A 16,770-nucleotide genomic window follows, 5' to 3' on the forward strand; every position below is an offset into this window, starting at 1 on the left:
GAGTCTCTGATTTGATATCAAGCTCCTTGATCCATTTTGAGTTAACTTTGTGCATGGCGAGAGAAAGGGATTCAGTTTCATTTTGTTGCATATGGATTTCCAGTTTTCCCAACACCATTTGTTGAAGATGCTATCCTTCCTCCATTGCATGCTTTTAGCCCCTTTATCAAATATAAGGTAGTTGTAAGTTTGTAGACTAGTCTCTGTGACCTCTATTCTATACCATTGGTCCACCCACCTGTTTTGGTACCAGTACCATGCTGTTTTTGTCACTATTGCTCTGTAATATAGTTTGAAATCTGGTATTGCTATACCACCTGATTCACACTTCCTGCTTAGAATTGCTTTTGCTATTCTGGGTCTTTTATTTTTCCATATGAATTTCATGATTGCTTTATCTATTTCTACAAGAAATGCCATTGGGATTTTGATTGGCATTGCATTAAACCTATAGAGAACTTTTGGTAGCATCGCAATTTTGATAATGTTAGTTCTGCCTATCCATGAACAGGGTATATTTTTCCATCTTCTAAGATCTTCTTCTACTTCTCTCTTTAGGGTTCTGTAGTTTTCATTGTATAAATCTTTCACCTCTTTTGTTAGGTTGATTCCCAAGTTTTTTTTTTTTTTTGAGGATATTGTGAATGGAGTGTTTTTCCTCATTTCCGTTTCAGAAGTTTTGTCGCTGATATACAGAAATGCCTTTGATTTATGCGTGTTGATTTTATATCCTTCCACTTTGCTGAATTCATTTATTAGTTCTAGTAGTTTCTTTGTAGACCCTTTTGGGTCTTCTAGGTATAGAATCATGTCATCCTCAAATAGTGATAATTTAAGTTCTTCATTTCCTATTTTTTTGCCTTTAATTTCTTTTGTCTGTCTAATTGCTCTGGCTAGTATTTCAAGGACTAAATTAAATAGAAGTGGTGAGAGAGGGCATCCCTGACTTGTTCCAGATTTTAGAGGGAATGCCTTCAACTTTTCTCCATTCAGAATGATGCTGGCCTGTTGAGAGCCACAGCCAAAGGGGCCCCAGCAAACTTCCAGCTGCCAGCAAACTTCCAGCTGCCAGCTGATGATTGGCTCACAGTGGCCCCAGCAACATCTAGCTGATTGGCTCCTCTGCGGTGATGTTCATTGGGCTGTTTCCCTGCCCTTCAGAATGCCAGCTGATGATTGGCTCACAGCAGCCCCAGCAACATCTAGCTGATTGGCTCCTCTGTGGTGATGTTCATTGGGCTGTTTCCCTGACCTTCAGACTATGGAACTGCTCATTGGGGGACTTCATTGGCTCCACCCACGCGACCCAGCCAATCAGCCTCAAGAGCAGGAGGATTGTGGGAGGTGGTGAGGTTGGTGTGGGTGAGGGGCTTGTGGAAGCCGGTGGTGGCAGTTGGGCTCTGAGGGTTTTTTTTCCTGAGGAGCTGTTTTGTGGCTTATCATAGATTGCTTTTACAATGTCAAGGTAAGTTCCTGTTATCCCTAGTTTTTCTAATGCTTTGAACATAAAGGGATGCTGTACTTTGTCGAATGCTTTCTCTGCATCAATTGAGATGATCATATGGTTCTTATCTTTAAGTCTGTTGATGTGGTGAATAACATTTATTGATTTCCATATATTGAACCATCCTTGCATCCCAGGGATGAATCCTACTTGATCATGGTGCACAATTTTTTTGATGTGTTTTTGTATTCGATTTGCCAGAATTTTATTGAGGATTTTTGCATCTAGGTTCATCAGAGATATTGGTCTGTAGTTTTCTTTCTTTGAGGTGTCTTTGCCTGGTTTCAGAATCAGGGTGATGTTGGCCTCATAGAATGAATTTGGAAGAGCTCCCTCTTTTTCTATTTCCTGAAATAACTTGAAAAGTATTGGTATTAATTCTTCTTTAAAGGTTTTGTAAAACTCCGCTATATACCCATCCGGTCCTGGGCTTTTCTTAGTTGGTAGTCTTTTGATTGCTTCTTCAATTTCATCCATTGATATTGGTCAGTTCAAATTGTGTGTATCCCCCTGACTCAGTCTGGGCAAATCATATGACTTAAGAAATTTATCGATGTCTTCACTATGTTCTATTTTATTGGAATCTAGGTTTTCAAAATAATTTCTAATTGTCTTCTGTATTTCTGTAGCATCTGTTGTGATATTGCCTTTTTCATCCCGTATGTTAGTAATTTGAGTTCTCTCTCTTCTTCTCTTCGTTAGCATGGCTAAAGGTCTATTGATCTTATTTATTTTTTTTGAAGAACCTACTTGTAGTTTTGTTAATTTTTTCAATAGTTTCTTTTGTTTCAATTTCATTGATTTCCGCTCTGATTTTAATTATTTCTTGCCTTCTGCTACATTTGCTGTTGTTTTGCTCTTCCTTTTCTAGAGCTTTGAGATGAAGTGTGAGCTCATTTATTTGTTGTTTTTTTCTTTTTTTGAGGAATGACCTCCAGGGGAAGAATTTCCCTCTTAAAACTGCTTTCATTGTGTCCCATAGATTCCGATATGTTGTGTCTGTATTTTCATTTATCTCTAAGAATTTTTTTATTTCCTCCTTTATGTCTTCTGTAACCCATTGATCATTCAGTAACATATTGTTCATTTTCCATGTGATGTAGGATTTTTCCTTCCATCTTTTATCATTGATTTCCAGTTTCATTCCATTATGATCAGATAAAATGCATGGTATTATGTCCACCCCTTTATATTTACTGAAGGTTGCCCTATGGCATAATATATGTTCTATTTTTGAGAAAGATCCATGTGCTGCTGAGAACAAAGTATATCCATTTGATGATAGTTGATATATTCTATATATGTCAGTTAAGTGTAGGTTATTGATTGTGGTATTGAGTTCTATAGTTTCTTTATTCAACTTTTGTTTGGAGGTACTGTCCAATGATGAGAGAGGTGTGTTGAAGTCACCCATAATTATTGTGTTGTGGTCTATTTGATTCTTGAACTTGAGGAGAATTTGTTTTATGAATGTCGAAGCACCATTATTTGGTGCATAAATATTGATAATTGTTATGTCTTGTTGGTGAATGGTTCCTTTTAACAGTATATAATGTCCTTCCTTATCCCTTTTGATTAACTTAGTCTTGAAGTTGATTTTATTCGATATGAGGATGGCCACCCCTGCTTGCTTACGAGGACCGTGTGCGTGGTATATTTTTTCCCATCCTTTCACCTTCAACCTGTGTATGTCTTTTCCAATCAGATGTGTCTCCTGGAGGCAGCATATTGTTGGATTTGTTTTTTTAATCCATGATACCAGCCTATGTCACTTTATTGGAGAGTTTAAGCCATTAACATTTAGAGTTACTATTGATATATAGTTTGTACTTCCAGCCATGTTTGATTATTTATCCTTTTTTTAAAAAAAATTTAGTTTGTTTCTCCATGATTATCTTTCCTCTCGCCCTCTGTCTTTACCGAGGCACTTCCCACTGATGGTTTTGGTTTTTGTTTTTCATTTCTTCCTCGTGTAGTGTTCTGCTCAAAATGCTTTGCAATGCTGGTTTTCTGGCTGCAAATTCTTTTAACTTTTGTTTATCATGAAAGATTTTTATTTCGTTGTCATACCTGAAGCTTCATTTTGCTGGATACAGAATTCTTGGTTGGCATCCATTGTCTTTCAGTGTTTGAAATACATTGTTCCATGAGCTTCTTGCTTTCAGCGTCTGTGATGAAAAATCTGCTGTTACCCTTATTGGTTTACCCCTGAATGTAATCTGCCTCCTTTCTCTTGTAGCTTTTAATATTTTCTCTTTGTTCTGTATATTGGATATCTTCATAACAATGTGGCATTGGTCTACTGTGATTTTGTGTGCTCGGTGTCCTGTATGCATCTTCAATTTGTTTATCTGTTTCCTTTTATATTTCTGGAAAGTTTTCTGTAATTATTTCATTCAGCAGGTTACTCATTCCCTTGGTTTGAATCTCTGTACCTTCTTCTATCCCAATAACTCGTAAGTTTGTTTTTTTTTATGTTATCCCATAACTCTTGGATGTTTTTCTCGTGATTTTTTACCAGCCTTTCTGAGTTGGCTAGACTCTTTTCAAGATGATATATTTTGTCTTCATTATCTGACGTTCTGGTTTCTACTTGCTCCACTCTGTTAGTGATACTCTGAATTGAGTTTTTAATTTGGTTTATCGTTTCCTTCATTTCTAGAATTATTGTTTGATTATTTTTTATAATCTCTATCTCCTGATAAAGATGCTTAACTTCTTCTTTTATCTGTTTATGTAATTCATTCTCAATGTGTTCTTTCGCTGCTTGAATTTGCTGTCTCGTATCCTCTTTAAGGTTCCATTCCATCTGTCTGAGGTGTTCCTTGAGTGCTTTATATGACCATTTTTCTGACCACTCTAGGTCCTCCTGAGTATTTAGGCTGTCCTGCATTGTTTGTACTCCTTTTCTTCCTTGCTTTTTTAAGCTGCTCATGTTACTTCTTGTTCTGTTTGACTGCTGAGTTACTGTTTACTCCTATAAATTTATTTGATGCTTGGGAGGAAAGGTATTAGAAGGGAAGGGAAGAAGTCACTAAGGCGAATGAGAGTAAGCAGGTAGAATTCAAAGAAGGGGGAATAAGAAAATTGAAAAGAAATGAAGAGACAAAAGAAGAAAAAAATAGGAAATAAAAAAGAAAAAAATTTAAAAAATAATAATAAAAAAATAAAAATTAAAATTAGAAGAAAAAAATTTTTAAAAAATTGAAAAAAAAATTTAAAAAACAACAAGAAAAAAAATGAAAATGAAAGAAAAATCCCAAATCAAAAAAAAGAGAAAAAAAAACAAATTAATAAATGCAGGCTTAGAGTTTGATTAACTTCTCTTCTAGTAGGTGGCGCTGTGCCCACCACGCCAAGCTTCTCCTGTCAATATGCGGGAACCAATCACTGTGCAGCAGCTCCTCCTCCCAGACTGGGTGAGTATCCAATCCTGAGTGCCTAGGGCCTCCTCTTGTGTCTAGTCACTTCCTCACTTTTCCTCTAGCCAGGCCCCTCTCACGGGTGCCACTCACCACAATACTGGCTACACACCAGATCTGCTGCTCCCAGGAGCCCTGTTTTCATGAACGACTGGGCATACTCTCCCTCTTTGCCATTCCCTCAGATCCTAAGTTTGTAGAGCTTGGACTAAGAATCCTCAGCAAATTTTACTTGCCCTCTGGTAGCCATGCCCCTGGTAGCTGGTGCAAGAGACCTCAGTTGTCAGCACTGGTGGGAGCAGTAGCCGGGAGTTCCGCTCTGCGGGTTCCACGCCACGGGTCCCTCGCCACATCTGATTCCCTCCTTCTGGCTATCGCGCTCACGGGAAAGCTGGGAGGGTCCCTTAAGGTTTCCCCGATGTGTGGAGAGGGAAGGCTAGGGAATTACACACCTGTAGCCGCAGGTTTCAATGAAGTTATCTCCTCCGCTGCAGTCTGGTGACATCAGTTCTCTGCCATGGTGGTATCTCTTGCAAATGGCGACAGTTCCTTTCCCTTTGCCGGGTGATCAATGCAACGGATGGGTCCTTACTGTCTCTCCCAAGCCCCGTTTCAAACCTGTGGCCACTACCTATGAAGGCTCGGTAGGCATTTACCTCCGTAGGATCAGAAGGGCTGACCCGTTGTTTCAGCCGGATGGATTAGTGCTGAGTCACAGCTGTTTGTCTGCGGGAAGCAGGCGATTGGGAGCTTAAATTCAGCCGATCCGGGCTCAGTGTGTGGTCTGAGAGGCCCAGACTGCTCGCCCCAGATCCACGTCAGCTCAGCATTGTCTAGTGATCCTGAGGAAACAGAATTTAGGTTGTTTACGACTCCCTATGCCTGCACAGCTGAAGAGATCAGAGACTTGATCTCTCCGCGCCAGCCGCCATGTTGGAATCAGGGTTGGTTCTCTCCTGCTGCTTCTGTCAAACATCAGTCTTTCATTTCTTCAGTATTTGGCATGTGGGCCTTGCACCAAGAGGTGTCTGGAGCTCTTGGTCTTTGAGCTTTATGGCTGGGGGCTGAACTATTGTTCTGACTGGTTCTGAGAGTTCCAGTTTTTTGGACTGAGTAACCTGATTTGCTTCTCTTGTCCCCAGCTTGCAGAGGACAATATAGAAATACTCATCCTCTGGAATTGTGTGAGTCAATCCTGTCTCTATAGTCATATCTCTATCCATCAGTCATCTGTCCATCCATCTACCCTCTGTGAGTTTGCTGGTTTGATTTCTCTGGAGAACCCTGACTGATACATGTGACATCCATTAATTTACAGAATGTGGGGAGACATACCTTGCAGAGGTATCATGAGAGTCTCCACCCTTCACCCTCCACCCTCCCTCTACCCTGCCTCCACCCTCTACCATCCACCCTCCACCCTCCACGCTCCAAATTTCACCCTCCACTTGATGACCATGGTGTTATTTTTTTAATTTATTTTTTAGGTGTAGTTAGACACAATGCTTTTATTTAATTTAGTAATTTTCATATGGTGATGAGGATCGAACGCAGGGCCTCACACATGCCAGAGGAGCAGTCTACCACTGAGCCATAATTCCAGCCCAAGCATGGTGTTATTTTACGCCATTGGCTTTAGGATGATTTTAATATTGCAATAGATACCTAATACAATGATCCAAGGAACAAAGGATACGCTACTTTCAGTTTTAACTTTTGTTCTGACACTTGATGATATCATTCATAATCAATCTGTTATGTAAGTTGGTTTCACACAACTGTATTAAAAAGTGACTCCAATGAGGTTCCAGCTGATTAAGAGATGTGGAGGACATGTGCCTTTGAATGGGAAAATGGTTGACTCTTAATCACATGAGTGGGCTGGAGTTCAGGCTCTCCTGTGCAAAAGATCATCAAGGTCAAATTGATTCCTGAGGGTAAAGGGGATGATATGGGATGATATCATTCATTCATGGTTATGATAAAACAGAAAATGGGAAGCCCCTTGGTGCAACAGGAAGGGTGGTATTTGTAGACAGTATTAGAGGACTCCAAGTAGAAACAGGAAGATAATTCAACGAAACAAAGTAAAGTCCATCAACCCTTCCAGAAACCCAATGCATAAACCCTCCCACATATGGAAGAAAACCTCCCACCCTTCAGAACATGCCAAGAAGTATTTTGCATGGCAATAAAATTCACCTCATTTAAAATTATGCTTTATCATATTTAAGGTATTACCTGACACTCAGGCCATACTGAATCAATCTGTTTGTTCAGTCTGTCTCTCCACATAGACTACTTGGAAATATATCAGATACTATTTTTCCAGATGGTAGACAGTGTGTGGAGCTGAATAGAGAACAGGATCCTAAAGAGGGAACACCACCCAGTGACCAGTTAGAGAGCAGCCTGGTGTGTGGACGTCCCAGGAAGAACAGTGAAGGTCGTGATGTGGGAAACAGGATGGGAGCCAGGACGCAGCTCCCAGTGGAGCGTATGTTTAGCCTGCACAAGGCCTTGGGCTGCAGGGGAAAAGGAAGAGAGGGAGAAATAAAAAGGAAAAGAAGGAAGAAAGAAGGAACAGAAAGAGTGACATGAGCACAGTGAGAAGCTGAGGTCTCAGAGTTCATATGCTATACAATGGAGGGTGTGAACGGCTCTCATCTCTAAGTGGAGTGTTTCACTGATGTCATAAGAATCACAGGCATTTCTTTAGAAAAGGACAAGAAAAATCATGTGTTGTGCTGTTATTTGAAAATAATTTATTCTAAGGGCTGGGGACCTCACTCAGTGATGGTGAGTGCTTGCCTGGTGTGCATGAGGCCTGGATTTCATTGCTAGTACTAGAAGAAAAAGAGAAAAGAAGAAAAAATAAAAAGAAAGAATCCCACTAACATCCATCCCCACGAATGGGATCCTAACTAGAATAAGATGTATGCCATGTTGGTGTAATTATATCAAAATGAATTCTGCTGTCATATATAACCAAAAAAAGAAAAATAGAAAAATTTATTCCTCAAGGTCATGTTGTCCCATGATATGATATGTGTGGGGATTTCCAAATACCTTTAACTGAAGGGTGGGAATAGGTTTGGGAAAGTAGGAAGTGACCAATGAAAACCAATTTGAGAGACCACAAAATAGAGAAAGCCTAGTATAACAGTTACTTTAATTGTATAGGGAAATTGATTCCAAAGCAATGGAGATTACAATAAAAGGATCAACATTTTATTATACCATCTGGTTAAAGAATTATGTTTTTTGGCTCCAAAACTTGGAGCCTTGAACTCACAGGTGACTCTACTGGGGTGGACCAACTGATCCCTTTCCAGGTGTCCTCCAAAGGAATCTTCTCAGAGCGCTCTTGATGTCCTTGTTCCTCAGACTGTATATGAAAGGGTTCAGCATGGGGGTGACCACACTGTACATCACTGAGGCTGTTGCAGTAGAGTGTGAGTTTTGGGTCACAGCAGAACTGAGGTACACACCTAGGCTTGTGCCATAAAATAAGGAGACCACAGAGAGGTGAGATGCACAGGTGGAGAAGGCTTTGTACTTTCCCTGAGCTGATGAGATTGCACGTATGGAGGACACGATCTTGCAGTAAGAGTAAAGGATGCCAGTGAAGGGGACACTTCCCAGCAAGACAACAGCAAAATATAACACCACCTCATTGAGAAAGGTGTCAGAGCAGGCACGCTGAAACACCTGTTTAAGTTCACAGAAAAAGTGGGAGATTTCCAAGTTTGAACAAAAGGATAACCGCAATACCATAAAGCTTTGTAATAAGGAATTTAGGGCACTCATGGTCCAGGATGCCAGCGTCAGCAAGCCACAGAGATATGGGTTCAGGATAACCATGTAGTGCAGGGGGTGACAGATGGCTACATACCGGTCATAGGCCATTACGGCCAGGAGGAAGTTGTCCAACACTATAAATAATGTAAAAAAATAAATCTGTACAATGCAGCCTTCATATCTTATGGCCTTTCTCTGTGTCTGGATGTTCACCAACATCTTGGGGATGGTGGTGGAGGTGAAGCAGATGTCCACAAAGGACAGGTTGGAGAGGAAGAAGTACATGGGCGTGTGCAGGTGGGAGTCTGAGATGGTGGCCAGGATGATGAGCAGGTTCCCCAGCACAGTGATCAGGTACATGGACAGGAAAAGCCCAAAGATGAGGGGCTGCAGTTCTGGATCCTCTGAAATTCCCTGGAGAAGAAATTCTGAAATTTTTGTGTCATTTTTTGATTCCATGTGCTGTATGTAACTACTAAAAAAGAGAAAAATGTCATGACCATTTTTTGTACTTGGTCGTCCACAGGACATTCCATGTGTCATCTCTGACTCAGAATTTAAGTCTCTCTCTCGAAGGATTTATAAATACTACATATTCAATAATTTTAGTAAACATTTTGTCATGCCTTGCAGGAATGCACACAGTGATTCCCCATATTCCTGGTACTGTCTCCCAATGTGAATGGTTGCTGAAATATGAATATCCCTATGATTCAGTAATGCCCAAAGAAGTATGTCAATTGTTTTTGACATTGAAGCTAGATTATTTTAAATGTTTCACCATAAAGGAATGCTACATGTTTTTGGAGAATTATTTGAACATTATAAAACACCTACATATATGAAGAACTCACAAGGCACACCAAAAGTGTGCACAATTTTCACATATCATTTAAAAATGGAAAATAAACGATCCTATAATATATCAGATGGTTATAACTGCAATGAAGGAAACATAGGAAAGTAAAAGGGAGAGCAGATGAAGTGCTGTTTTTATAGGGGTCCTGGCAAGACAAGATGGTATTTGAACACAGACCGCAAACAACAGCAGGGAAGCCACAAGGTTAACTGCAGAAGCAGGTATATGGCAGAAGAGTTCAGAAGCACAAAGGCCCTGAGGCTGGTGCTAGCTGCACATGTCAGTATTCACAAGGGAGCCACTGGCAGTCAGAACAAGCAAGAGGGAGATGGAGGAGAGGTTGTGTCTAAGTATGGTGAGGAAGGTGGACTCCCTAAGACAGTTGAAATTTGAAGACTGTCAGCATGCACAGGGTCACTTTCCATGTATTGTCCCTAGTACTTTTGTTTTAACCTGCTTTATTGTAGTGTAGTTACATTGTATACATATATGACATAAGCTACCTGATGAGTGCAGACATATGCAAATCCTGGTGGTCCCATCGCTACAATGAAAGTCAGAGACACATTTACCTCCTCCCAGGGCATGCCTTTGTTTTTCTGTTTCATCTGAGGTGAGAATACTGAAAATGAGATCTGTCCCCATAACAAATTGTCAAGTGCAAAATATCACTTGCTAGCCCTAGGCACTAAGTTGCATAGCAGAGGTCTGGACATTAGACATCTTACATAACTGTCACTTGACATCTCTATTCCCCTGCCCATGCTTTCCTCTCCTTCCCTGCTGGACACCACTGTTCTGCTTCAAGCATCAGAGTTTGACATTATTAGAAATCTCAGGTACATGCAAGGATGCATAGTTTTGATTTCAGAGTTATCCCAGGTGTCCAGGTGGATTACTTTTTATTTGTTTGCTTTAGTGCACAATATGACTAGATGAGTATACTATAAGAAAACTTACATACCATGACAGAGTATAATTCAACTTTATTTACCACCCACTTTATTATTTTATAAAACACTAGATAATTTATTTTGTAAAACTCTAGATAATAGAGTTTCTGGGTAAAGGGATATGTGAATCTGCTAGTTTTTAAATTTATTGATTTATATATTTGGAGGTGCTGGGGTCTAACTCTGGGACTCATGAACACTGGCCAAGTCCCTTCTCACTGAGCCACATTGCCAGCTGAATCTGCTGGTTTTCAATGCATATTTCAGGGTGGCTATTCAGGAATTTGGTGCTGAGTAAAGATGATACCTCTACATGAAGGTGCCCCTTTCTTCAAACTCTTGCCAAAAATAAACACATATGTTTTAGTTCTGCCATAATGTTGTTATCATGACTCTGATAATGAATCGTGATTAAACTATTATCAAAACTCCATTTATGAGTTCTTACCATGCACATGGGTTAGAGGCACCATGGGCATTGACTCACTGATTTCTGACAGGAACTCCATGATGCTTATTATGTATACAGAATTCCTTTGTATAAAAGGGGATGTCCATAAATGTAATGAAGCTTCTAGGTATCAAACATATTTATGAGAAAGACAAAGGCAATCTTTGGCTGAATGCAAAAGACTTTCTGTCACAAGAGGGCAGAAGATGATGGCTACTTTAAAAATAGAACCAATCCCCAAAAGCAAAAAGTTGTAATAAGAGAAAACAGATCTGCCATAGGATGGCAAATGGTATCCACAGGACACTAATTTTTAAAAAAGGAAACTGTAAATGGATCCAAGAGGAATCAGTGGAGTGGGGGCAGGGTGGGGACGGCACTGGGGACTGAATTGGGGCAGTAGTATTCCACACTTTGTGATATTGTCAACGTGTATCCTGGTGTTGAATATAACTGAAAAGAATAAATTAAAAAATCTGCGAAAGAAAAAGTTATAAATGTCAATTGACTACTACTAACCATTTCTCATGGTTTTATAACAAATGCACATGGTTCTCTCTCTTGAAGAGGGTATAGAAAATTTCTGAAGTTACTAGGAGCTGTAAGTTACCCCTCTACAAGGCAGGGCTTTGGAGTTCCAATGAACAGGGCACCTCAGACTGTGGTCTTTTAATTTGGTTAGTTCCTCTGGGAAGGAACTACCCAAATTAAAAAAACAAAAAACATTTGGGTCTGCAATATGATTGAAACAGATTTGTCCACAAGATTTATAAACTTTGACTTACACCCTCTGTCAAATATATCTATGAATTTATAGAAACAGTAAACTTAGGAAGAGAAAGAAACCCCCAACTCATTTTATTCTGAAAAAAATGAAATCACAAAATAAACACTAAGATCTGATAAAAATAAGAAACTTGCATAAGCAATTTGTAATTGCAAAGAGTAATAAAATAAACTTTATTCAGCCTCAGCAATAATGAAAGCATTGTAGCAAAATGTAGTGTAGTTTTCCCTTTGACCTAAAAATAAAATTCATTTTGGTTATGTGAATATCCAGCCCAAGAGAAAAGACTGTGAAATGCCTGTCTCACAAGCTGTTGTTGCAAGGTTAATATTGGTAATCAACCCAGTAGTCTGATCCTGTAATGAATAAAGAAACAGGATCAAATACACTTAAAATAAAAAGATTTTCCTGCACGTCTCTAAACACCGAATTCTCAATTTTCTAATTCCATATACGAAAAACTCTTTGGATTTATTTCAATTTTATGTGAGATTGTTTATACCACTTCTTCCTTCAGTCTCATCCAGTTAGCTTTCCATCATTGAATCGTTCACAATGATCTATGCATGCATTACAGAGTCTAAGAATTACCAATTAGGTAGGGAAATAAACACAGTAACTCTGTGCTGTGGGCTGGGCTAGGTTGGTTCTCTGGTGACCTCCCATCAATTTGTTGGCTTCCCTTCTCAGTGAGTCTTGCCTACAGAACCTGCTGGGGTCTTAGACTTACCTGGATGGGGCCTCTGGGAAGAAAGTCTCCATGTGGAAGTCTGAATTCTGGTCTGGATGCTAGTGATGGAAAACCAAGCTCTGTTCCCAGACAAGACAGGAGGAAGGAGTAAAGCAAGGGTTTTCTCTCTGTGGGATATCATCTGAGCATCTATTTGTAGCTCCCTGTTCTGCTCATCAGGTACAATTCTTCTTGTTACTCCATTCCCTGATCTCGTGATTTCCCTGTGGACTTTTGTCTGCACAGAAGGGAAAATTTTCCTGCTCATTTCATGTTCCCAAGAGACCAGGTTAGAAATCATGGTGAAGTTTGTTTTTTTTAACTCTTTCTCTGGGAAGCCTCCTGCCCTCTGGACATCTAACCTCCTTGGCATTTCTGCCATTTGCTAGTTACAAAATCCTCCACAGTCTGAGGTTCCCCATTCATTAGTACTCCAAAGCCCTGCCTTGTAGAGGGGTAATTACAGCTCCTGGTAACTTCAGAAATTTTCTATCCCCTTTTCAAGGGAGAGAACCTTGTTCATTTGGAAGAAAACCATGAGAAATGGCTACAACTCTTGACTTCGTCATGCTTTTGTCAAAGCAGTTATGATATTCATGTTTGGAACACAAATTAAGCATTGTCATTAACTCATTTGTGCAACATTTAGAAATTATAAGAGATAAACTTGTTATTTTTGTGTACTCTGTGCTAAAGTTAGAATCTTGCAATCCTTGTAAATAAATCCTTGCAATTTCATTTTTACATCTGTCCTTTATATGAGGTCTATAGTATTAGGGACCTATCTTACATTTGCACAAATAGGACAGAGATGAATTAAGTGATCTTCCCAAATGTTGTGAACTGAGTAAGGATGAATATTACCCAAGGGGTTCCCAGTTCTCCTGTTCCAAGCAGTGGCTCTCCACCAGGGGTGATCGTGTATCCAGGAGACATTGGTGATGTTTGGGTTGTTAAACTGGGGAGTTGGTGCTGCACCTGGTAGGCTGAAGTCAGTGATAGCACTCATCATCCTGCAAAGTAGCATAACGTAGTAGTATCTAGCTCCAAGGTCAAGAGTGAGTCGTTTGAAAAATACTTTTCCAGACCAGAACTTCTGCAATATCACTCAGGGATCTGGTTTGAATGCAGATTATGGTTTGGGTAGTAAGGGTGGCAGAAATTGATCATTTATAACCAATGCCCTGTTAATATTGGTTATAAATAAAACCTTTTTTTAAATAGATAAACTTGTATTCATTATGACATAAATGATATTGTTTTGATGTGGCTATGTATATTGTAATGAATAAATATAGCTCATTTACATACAAATTTTTTCAAATAGTTTCTATTTTTGTGGTAAGAATACTCAATATTCACTCTTGGTACTTTTCAAGATTCATTCAACATATTGTTACCTGTGCTTACCATGGTGTGCAGTAGTAGATCTATCCTCACTTATCCCTCCTAATTAAATATTGTATCCTTCAACCAACATCTTCCCAACTTCCTTTTCCAAGTCCACCCACACCTCCTAACTACCATATGAACCTTCATTTCTATAGAATCAAATATTTTAGATTCTGACAGATCCAATGGCACACACCTGTAATCTTAGTGACTTGAGAGGTTGAAAAGGAGGATTATAAATTCAATGCCAGCCTCCGCAATTTAGTGAGGCCCTAAGCAACTTTGTGAAATCATGTCTAAAAAGAAAACGAAAACAAAAACACAAAGGACTGGAGGTACGGCTCAGTGGCAAAACACCACTGTGTTCAATCTAGTACCTTTCCTGCCCCCCCAAAATTAGATTCTGCATAGTGAGGTCATATGGCAGTTGTCTTCCTGCATCTGCCTAATTTCATGTAACAAAAAAAGTTTCATGTATTTTGTTGAATGTGAACGATTTCATCCATTTTTATGACTGGATTATATTTCATTTTTGTGTGCCAAATTTCCATTATTCATTCATCTGTAGATGGACACTTAGGTAGAATCCAGTTCTTGCTTTTTAAAAATAATTCTTCAAAGAATATCGAAGAACAAATATCTCTTTGAATACTAATTTCATTTGCTTTTGATGACTACCCAGAGGTTGGATTGCCAGATACATGATGGTTCCATTGACCACTGAGGCTGTTGTCCAGCATCAGAGTGAATCGCAGGCTTCTAGGCCTTCTCTACCATGAAGGCCTCCATCAGCTCTGTTCTGATCTTAGGTGGTCAGATGTGGACTCAGCTCAGCTTCTGCCTAGACAAGTTGACACTGGCCTCTTTTACATGTCCTTCATAACAGGAAATCCAAATGTACAGACCTTGGCTCCTTATATACAAACTGGGTAGATTCCCCCTTCTTCATGGAGTTTCTATGTGACCTAAGCCGTAGGTTGAAGCTCACAGGAAATGACCTGCCCAGAGCAGATGCTCCACAGATAGCAGCCATTGTGACCATCACCTTGCTCCTCATTGGCTGAGGTCACTGTGACATCACAAGGGTTTCCTGGCACAGGAAGTGAGTCCAACATTGAGCTGCTCCTAGGAGACAGAGAGGGTGGTGGACCAGACCCAGGCAGGCAGCTCAGAGCCTGAGTCCTCCACTCTGTGCTGTGTTGGACTCATGGGAACTGTCTCTGACCCACTCATAATGGCACCCAATAGGCACAGTAAGTGTTTTCAATCTCTTCGAAGCTGCTTCACTATGTTTCGATTTTGGCAATATCTGTAAAGCTAATGTCTCTGGTTGTGTCAAATGATTTCTCCCCTCCTCCTCCTCCTTGCAAATCCAGAGCACATGACGCACAGATTTTGATGTCATCATAAATATCTTTTCTGTTTCTGCCCCAATAGCATTTGTGTTATGCCTCACAATTGCTTATTGCTCCTGCTTTCTCTAGGAAGAGTGTATCACTCCACCTAACTGCTTTGAGCCTGGACAGAGTCTCATCTGATCCAACTGAATGTCCCCAGAGGGCCTCTATACTCTGGTGAGTGGATGATTAAATTAGGGTTCCACCTTGACTGGTTTGAGGGATGTTGAGGGTTGGTAAATCCCTTCCAAGTGTGTCTGGAAGGCTCTTTCCAGAGACGAGTGTTGTGGGGTCTGCAAACTGAGTGGGAAAGATTTTCCCTGAATGTGGGACACAGTATGTAAATATCTGAGGCCAGGATGGGACTGGAAAGTGGAAGAAGGGGGACACTCTCTCTGTTCTTCCTCTGGAAACAGGGTTGGTTGTCTTCTGCTGCTTCTGTCAAGTATCAGTCTTTAGTTTCTTCAGTATTTGGCGTGTGGGACTTGCACCAGAATCTTCTGAAGCTTGTGGGCTTTGATCCTTTTGGCTGGGGCCTGAAATATTGTTCTGTCTGGTTCTGAGAGTTCCAGCTTTTTGGACTGAGTAATCTGGTTTGCTTCTCTGGTCTCCAGCTTGCAGAGGACATTATAGAAATACTCATCCTCTGGAATTGTGTGAGTCAATCCTGTCTCTATCCTTATCTCTATCCTTCGGTCTTCTGTCCATCCATCTACCCTCTGTCAGTCTGCTGGTTTGGTTTCTCTGGAGAACCCTGACTGATACATGCAACATCCATTAATTTACAGAATGTGGGGAGACACACCTTGCTAGGAGTCATGAGAGTCTTCACTTCCTCTGTCTTTCTCTCTATTAGGATGATGAGCACCTCTTGCCTAGGAGGGTTCCTCAGCTGTGATCCCCAAATGATGATGCACATGGAGCAGAGCATGGCCTGGGCAGAGTCACACAGTCTGCCGCCTACATGCAACATGGTAGGGACTCCTCTCTCTTTATATGGAAGTGTTGAGATCGGAGGTGTTGTTTGTTATCAAAGCAAAGTTGAGCCACTCACCCCTTTATGGTGCTTAAATTATTTAACAAACATGTAGGTGGACACACAGTGTATATGCTTCTTTGTGGCTTATACAAGGGCATTAAAACCAGGCTCGGAGCTGTGGTAGGGAGGCTGGATAATAGGCACCCAAACACAGTGAAACAGAATATGTGCTAGTTTCCTACAGTACCATGGGACTCCTGTGATATTTAAGAATCTATTATATATTTTATAAATAGCTAGAAGAGCAGAGCTTGAAGGCTTCAAACACAAAGTAATGATAAGGGCATGGAAATCTCCCTGATTTTACCAGTACATATTATATATACTGAGAAATCAAAGTATACCCTGTAAATATGCACAAATTTAATGTATTATCAAAAAAAATGGAAGATGGAAATGGTAACCAGCCTGATTAGATTATTGCAAACTGTGTAC

At 40.2% G+C, this 16,770-nt stretch overlaps 1 protein-coding gene across 1 annotated transcript; it reads right to left on the reverse strand.

Annotated features, from left to right (window-relative positions):
* Positions 1–8,229: 8,229 nt before the first annotated feature.
* On the reverse strand, positions 8,230–9,186 carry LOC101969620 (olfactory receptor 7A10). The gene has a single exon (XM_013363293.2). The coding sequence runs from the start codon at positions 9,184–9,186 to the stop codon at positions 8,230–8,232; it is 957 nt and encodes a 318-aa protein (XP_013218747.2).
* Between the last annotated feature and the right edge of the window lie 7,584 nt (positions 9,187–16,770).

Source organism: Ictidomys tridecemlineatus, chromosome 2 (assembly GCF_052094955.1).
Source record: "Ictidomys tridecemlineatus isolate mIctTri1 chromosome 2, mIctTri1.hap1, whole genome shotgun sequence".
NCBI classification, from domain to species: domain Eukaryota; kingdom Metazoa; phylum Chordata; class Mammalia; order Rodentia; family Sciuridae; genus Ictidomys; species Ictidomys tridecemlineatus.

Excerpts from the sequence above, each read along its gene's own strand:
- LOC101969620 (XM_013363293.2), bottom strand. The coding sequence starts at position 9,186 with ATGGAATCAAAAAATGACACAAAAATTTCAGAATTTCTTCTCCAGGGA.